Below are 7,558 nucleotides of genomic sequence, written 5' to 3' on the forward strand. Positions count from 1 at the left end.
TTCGAACGAAGACAGGGAGGCTAGAGTGCAGGGGAGAATTCCTGGACTGTCGCAGATGCCAGCCAAGGTCACATAAAGTGAGGAGTAAGTGCTTGGAGAGCTACAGGGGCAGAGGCCAGCTCTGTGGAGGAGGTGTGAAGGAGTGAGTGACCAAGCATGAACATCGCCTCTACCCATCATTAAATGAAGCCACTTAAAGGAAAAATGCTCTGCTCAAAAAGGTCAATACACAACACTTTTGCAAAGCTCTGATGATTTTATTTAGGCATCCAGAGAAGAGGGTTTTTTTTTTTCTTCGATGGAGACGAAAATGTTTTTAATATGTGTCTGAAGACACTACTCAGAACCCTGCCTTTTTACTCAGAAGCTGAGTTGCTTAATCTATCACATTCCCACCATAAAATGGGTTCCTATAGCTAAACTGAGAAGCAATAAATGATATGCCAACAATGTGTAGTAAGGAGGGATGATTATAGAGCGGCTTTTATCATTAATTTTAACCTCTCTGTGGTTAAATCAGACTTCTTTTACCCCATGCCCTCTTGCATTTCTTTCGCGCCTCGTCTCATTTTCACTGAACATGGACATGTGCGCGCACACACAAACACAGTTTATTATGCAGTAACATTACCAGATCCCCTTAGGCAGCTGTGCATCTCTGTATGACTGATGAGGGTAATTTCTCCCAAACAACAGAATGATCACTTTGGTGGTGAGCGCTACAGACCCTCCCTCCTCCCTCTGTCTTCCCTCTCTCCCATCTTTTTTTTTCTTGTTAGGTTACAAAAAAGGCAAGAAAAATATTTGCTACCGTGCCTCCTGCATTGTCTGGAATGGTTACAAAGATAAACAGCTCTACCACCTTATGGGATTTTTTTAAAAGTCAATAATCTAATTCCATGGATACAATCAAACTATTGATACTTCAGTGACGATTCATATCCATGTAATAGAAGATACTTTGAAGTTGGATTGGGGGGTGTGGTGGTGGTGGTGAGGGGGTGGGGGTTGGGTGTTCCTTATTTTTTCCTTGATTACCATAGGGATCTAATATAATACACATGCCATTGTGAATTAGCCTCACCATAAAGCCTGTGTGAATCGCAGTGAGTTTATACTGCCTGTGTACTACTGTGCACCATGGAATACACTGAGCTGAAAGTAGTTAGGACTTGTCTGGCTCTCTCTCTGCCTCATAGGTTCAGCCTCAGTGGGCTGTCTTCACCTATTTTTTCATCTGTCAGTCACACACGAAAACAAATCCACCTGTCGACCGGTAGACTGGGCTGAACAGGGCTATACTACAGATGTCTGGGCTTGACTTAGTGGAAGCGAGCAGGCCAGCGCCCTCCACTGGTGATAAAAAGCCCATTAAGATGCTTATTTCCTCACCTGTCGGGTCCATCACCTCACCTCGACATATAGTAGAGAGTAATGAAGACAGTTATCATCAATACAGCAGTCTGAAGATAAAAGTCATGCTTCTATGCATTTTGCGATCTTTGTGTCCTTGATCGCAAGGATTATCCAGGGTTGCGACAATATAACAATCCATGCGTTAAGAGACAGGCATTCTTACCGCACGACCTGATTGCCTCGGCAATGAAGCCATTAATGGTGCATTATGTAAATAGTAATGGTCACAAACATCTAATAGGATAAAGGCTAAGTACAGTGCAATTTAATGCTGCTGACTTTCAGTAGCTCTTTGAAGGATGTTTTCAATTATAACAGAGCTAATTTAATTCATTGTTTCGAAGCTGAAAATGCATTTTTAAAGGTTGACTGAGTCTCTATTTCAGAACTCAGGTTTAATCAGTCATGTACATTGAACACTGGAACGTCCTCTAAAGAGATTGACAAAGTTGCCGGGGATCTGCATTCTAGGTTTTAAAGGGACACAGTAGCCGTCTCCCTTCTCTTTTTCCTCAGATGGCAGGCTTCAGTTGTGGAGGGGAGGGTGTTCGTCTAAAAGATGAAAAGACCTGTGCCTTTAAGAGGGCTGTCTCCCCTTTCCCTCATGCTCCCCCTCAGCCACACAGACACTCCTCCTGTGAGCATTTGTGAGGCAGCTTCTGTCCCTTATGTCTCTTTGTGGGGAACAGAACACACTTTCCAGAGCATCACTGAAGACAAGACAGAACTCTAGGGACGACACCCCAGTTGCACACATCTGTGTAACCCTGGCCTCATCTACAGTGGATGTCAAAATGAGAACACGGAGAGGAGACACAGACCTACTCAAGCTGGAGTAAAACATCCAGAGGTCCAAATCAGGACGTGGAACTTAAGAGATGGACATCCCCAGATGTCAATTTTGAGTTGAACGTGACACGACCAGCACATCAAAATCAACAGCGCTGGATTGGATCGCTAAAGAAAAGGTGGAGTCCTAATTTGAGCTTTCAGGTTCTCTTTAGAAAAGTTTTGCTGAAGAATCAACAGAGAACTCTATTTTATTTTTTACTGCTATTCAAGAAGAAAATAACCCACCGTATAAAATACTTACAAATTAAAGAAAGTGGATAACTTAGCTTTATATATTGATTTTTTATTCATCTTCAGAGCACTTTCCAAACAGTCTGTGGTATGAAATTTAGATGCTCTTTAAAGAACATCTTTAAGGTCCCAGCACTGCTCTTAATTTACCAGCAACACATTTATCTTGTTTCTGCAGCTCTGTCTTGGAGAGCATTAAATAATTTTTTGATAGCGCTCTTGAGGAGGAGGTAATATGAAGTCTTGAAACTTTACAGCTGTTCACTGGAGAGAGAAAGAGAAGTGCCACATGCATAAGAAAATTATGTTAAGCTGTGGGAAAAGTGTGTGCCTGGACTAACATTACGGTGGATCACTGAGGACTGCACAAATGTTCACGGCGTGTGGAGTGGTCACCGGCCAGAACCAGTACCTGAGCAGAGATGGCGTGAAGCCCCACCCAGGACTGGAGTTGAACAGACCAATCCAAATGGAGAATGGGGTAACTTCAAGCATGTGCCCTGTTTATCAAAGCCAAGCCTATAACAATGCTGGACAGCCAGGTGGGGTTAATAATGTTTCTAGGCCAGTGAAACCAGCACCACTCCCAGTCCCTCCTCCTGCACTCAAATTAGGGCAAGAAGGATTCAAAAAAGTGTGCCGAACTGAGGAGGACAGTCCCTGTCCCTTCCCAGGGCTAGCTTCTGGGGTGTTGGAGATGCGCGTTAAGGAAGGAAGCAAGATTCGCAATTTAATGGGATTTGCCATGGCACGGATGCAAGGAGAGAAGGGAGTAAGTGGGGTAAATGTGAGTGGCGGTGGGCTCAGACAAGTGGTTTTTACCGGGTCAGGTCGTGCCGTCACAAAGACCATCACCTGTGCCGAGATCATGAAACGAAAAGTGGGCTGCTTGCACCAGCTGACCAAACTCCGGTATAAGGTTGTAAAAGAAGTGTGGGAGAGTACTGAAGGAGGGACATCTGAGATGACAGTGCACAGGACTGTGCCCTCCATCAGCATCCTTCTTTCCAAAGATCCTCTGGATCCCCAGGAACCAGGCTACCAGCCTCCAGAGACTCTCAGTGCATTGTGGGAAGAAAGAGAGGGTACCGAACCTGCAACAGCATCCAAGAGATCCCTTGGACCTTTGCCATACACCAGTTTCCCTGACTGTAAGAGAGTGTGTTTAGGGGAAGGAGCCTCAGTCCTTCCTCCTCACTGACTGGCCCAACTGGTGTCACAGTGGAGAGGATTGAATCAGAGGCGTTCATTTGGCACTGCACTCCACTCAAGCACAATGCTGAGACAATCAGAACATCCACTCAGACAGAACAGTGCTTTCTCAGAAGAACTGACTACCAATTCCATCCTCCAGAGGTCAGTTTGACTGGGACCTAACAGGCTGCCTCTGGACATACAGCATTTACAGGACGTCTTTTGTGGTACGTCCAACATGGTCTCTCACATCCAGAAAACTTTGATGATGTGTGCTACCATGCTAATATATGACATCTAGAAAAAAAATATTACATCCTATTTCACACTAACAAAAGCCATGAATTTCATAGGTTCTAGGTTACTGCTTTCAGTAAACTATTAACAACCTGTGGATAAAATCATTTGTTTGCCTTATGCTACAGTCATCTCGGCAACCATTTTCCCCATGCTTTTAAATTTAACCTTTCGGAATATAAACGTAGATCCGAGTAGACACACACACGTACGCAAACGCACATGTGCACACACACACACACACACACACACACACACACGCGCGCGCGCAACCAAAGCCACTGGTGACATGACAAATGCACAGCATACACATTTTATTTGTCTGAGTATTAACTCTCATGAAAACAAAATTAAATAAACGCTTTTTTTCAGTGGGATTTTTCATTTGTATTTCATCTTTCTTACTCAAACATCATTGAATTTGCAAAGCTGCGATTGAACAGAAAATCACAGTGCGCTGTTCTTTTGATAAGAATAACAGCAGTGAAATTTGTCTGTAGAAAAAGCTGATTTAATGACAAAGCTGTTGATAAGGCGCAGTCCTAAACCAACCCAGCCTGACAGAAATGCCTAGGGCAGAAATACAGGCACAGATTATCATTAAGATAGCAATATAACATCACACAACACAGTGGAGAAAAGGATTAAAACTAGGTTTGACAGAGCTTCACACTACACTGTTCCTGCAAAATATTAAATGAAACCAACTAGCTGCTCTCCTTCCTGTTTCAGCCTATAGGCCTAGCCACCCACTATATCAATTGTAGTCTAGCTCTTCGGGTATATTCTTACATTTCATAAGCAAAATAACATGCTATAAAATATGGTATAAAAGGAGCTAAGCTTTCAAAGTAACGCTATGCACTTGGAGTTGACAGAAAAGCAAATAAAATGGCTGTATACTTTTTCCATTTTTTTATGCATTGCCTCGCTGCATTTTCACGCCATTTAGATACCATTTTAGTTGCAAAAGCAGTACCTCTAAGTAATTGCAGAAGCTTAACTTGATGCTGCAGACGCTTTTGGTGCTTGGATCAAAATTCTACCCTCTGCAGACTCCACAGCAGTAGGAAAAAACAACAACTGAGGGCATATGTAATGAATTTTATCGATTAAAAATTTCTTTAAAAGTTGTTCTGAGCAACACAAACAAAATAAACCTTCCGGTGAATTAATCAATCCAAATACTTAAGACCTTTTCCATTTAATCACCCATATGTTCCACGCATAATAACTTAGATAAGTGGAACCTTGTCTTAATGCCGATCTTAATGAAAATCTGCAAATGCAAATGTCGACCCCCTAAAGTAGATTAATCAAAGTGACTCCTAATTGGAGGGGGGCATTGTTAGTGGATGTTAAAAGAGGAGAGAAAAAAAGGCTTTTGCTTTCGAACTCACTGGACAAAGAAAGAAAAATGCTAGTATTTCATATAGCAGTCATACAGCACTTTAACAGTCTATGACGGACATAGTGATTAACCTCCCTCTCGATCCCATTAAATGAATCAGAGCACAGCAGAGCATCCAAGGTTGAATACAAAATGCTGTGACTGCAATACAGGACATATGTAGCAAACTGTGTGTCCTCAAGACTGCAGGAAGGTTATCATTCCAGGTCATTGTTATCACAGAGTTAACAGCTTTCATCCAAGAGCCTATGGGACAGTCAGTCTACGATCCAGGTTGAACAGATAATGCCACTATAAGTACATTTCAAATCGACCCGCATCTGTTATTAAGCACTAAGAATTCTGGGCCAAGTGTGAAATGCAGTGGGGGTAATTAGGGATAATGGCAAAGCGTACCTGACTGAGAGAACAGATAAAACATCCTGACAAAAGCATCATCCCAGCGCTAAATCCAATGAGGCTGGCATGAAATAGTATGGTGAAGGAGTCAACAAAGTGCATTACAGGAATGTGGACAAGGTTATTCACAAGCTGAGAGTCTGTTTTGCCAGTAATGTTTAGCTGGTGGTTTTCAAGCATGCAGTCAAGGTGAATTTGGAGGAAATACAGGCCTAGGCTTAAATTCTGTTCGTTTAGTTAATGCGCCCCACACACACACATCATACACGGATCCACACGCACCGCATACATATATATTGTTATATATATATATTGCATTCTCGTTTTTTCTGAAGGTCAGAATGTTTTTCTGTGAACAATTCATTAAATACTTACTGCATACTTCAAAGGAAAGCATTATTTTAAGGCTGATTACAGTTTTCTGTTATGGTGGACACAACAGTAACCTCCTTTTTGCCAAAGCCAATGACTACATGCACTGAATGTGAATAAATTCATTTTGAAGTTAACATAATGAAAGTGTTGGCACTCCATTTTTTTCCCCTTCTCTGCCGCTGCAGCAGATGAGAGTGAGGTCTCTGGGATGGCGTGGGAGTTCGCTATCTCCCAGCCTCCAGATGGCTCCGTCTTCTCTTATCTAGAAGAATGGGTGCTGCCTCAATTTTTCAACTCGCCTTATCTGGGAATCCTTTAAATTGAATATTTACTGGGCCTATGTTTTCTGCTTGTGTTAGCCCTCTGAAGTCGACATTCCTCTTGCTTGTTGAGACAGGCCAAAAGGTTTTTCTCACTCATACACTCTCTTTGTCTGCCTTGTCAAGTAATGGGCCAGTGATTGATTGTGTGATTGCTAGGAAAGAATGGAAGGTTAAGCAGTTAACCAGAGAGCGCTGGAGACATATTAATGAATGGCCATAGAGGGAATATGTTGAACAATAGAGAAACATACATTACCCAAACATGACATCAGGCACCTCAACTATATGTCAGGGCTAAAGCAGATTAAATTAATCATTTTCCAGACAGTCTATTGTTTTCTGCACAGTGTACACTAGAGGTTAAGAGAACACTTAAGCAGTCATTGAAAACATCTTATTGCCAATTGACTGGCTGTGGTCTATCTGCATAAACAAGCTGTGCCACAGCTACTCCCTGGTAAGTGTCTGGAAATGTCTTTTCAAAACCATTTTGTGAAATGCCTCCATGTTGGATTAATCAGTGCAGCTGAGGATGTAATTGCTGTGCTGAAGTCAAAGCTGTAAGAGCAGATAATGAACACTGACTACAGGGCTGCCAGAATCCAGGGCAAAAGAAGTTTGAAGACCAAGACGTCTTCAACATTTTTTCAAAAGCTGCGACTGAAGATGAAGGCTTGGTGTATTTAAATGTATTTAAACTGATTTTTTTTTTTAAATACACGACAACTAAAACAATCACTCAGAGTTTGCTTTTAGACTTTGTTACAGGAAAATTTGACAAAGTCTAAGATTTTAAGTTTGAAAATCTGGGAAAATTGAGGATTTTCTGGAGCTCTTTTTGCTGTTTTCCATAACTAACATGCAGTTGTAAGTGATATACATTACACTGGTATTCAAATAATTTTCCTATATGAGAGATAGGTTTAGAAATGTGAAAAAAAAAATCAACTAATGGCTGCTGCCCTCTAGTGGAGAAGTAAGTTTCAAGTCAACCGCAGAAAAACAACTTGCTCAAGAGCACTATTATTGATGTATCTGACAGACATAAATGACCCAGTGC

The 7,558-nt window shown here is 41.9% G+C and overlaps 1 protein-coding gene across 1 annotated transcript; it reads left to right on the top strand.

Annotated features, from left to right (window-relative positions):
- Window positions 1-971: 971 nt before the first annotated feature.
- Window positions 972-7,208, top strand: LOC146526032 (ribonuclease P protein subunit p25-like protein). Its single transcript, XM_085157193.1, has one exon. It carries the CDS (start codon window positions 2,870-2,872, stop codon window positions 3,698-3,700), a length of 831 nt encoding a protein of 276 aa, XP_085013319.1. The 5' UTR covers window positions 972-2,869; the 3' UTR covers window positions 3,701-7,208.
- The last annotated feature ends 350 nt before the right edge of the window (window positions 7,209-7,558 follow it).

Source organism: Neolamprologus multifasciatus, chromosome 1 (genome assembly GCF_963576455.1).
Source record: "Neolamprologus multifasciatus chromosome 1, fNeoMul1.2, whole genome shotgun sequence".
In the NCBI taxonomy this organism is placed as follows: Eukaryota; Metazoa; Chordata; class Actinopteri; order Cichliformes; family Cichlidae; genus Neolamprologus; species Neolamprologus multifasciatus.

What these genes read in the sequence shown, in the direction of transcription:
- LOC146526032 (XM_085157193.1), top strand. Translation starts at nt 2,870, where the DNA reads ATGTTCACGGCGTGTGGAGTGGTCACCGGCCAGAACCAGTACCTGAGC.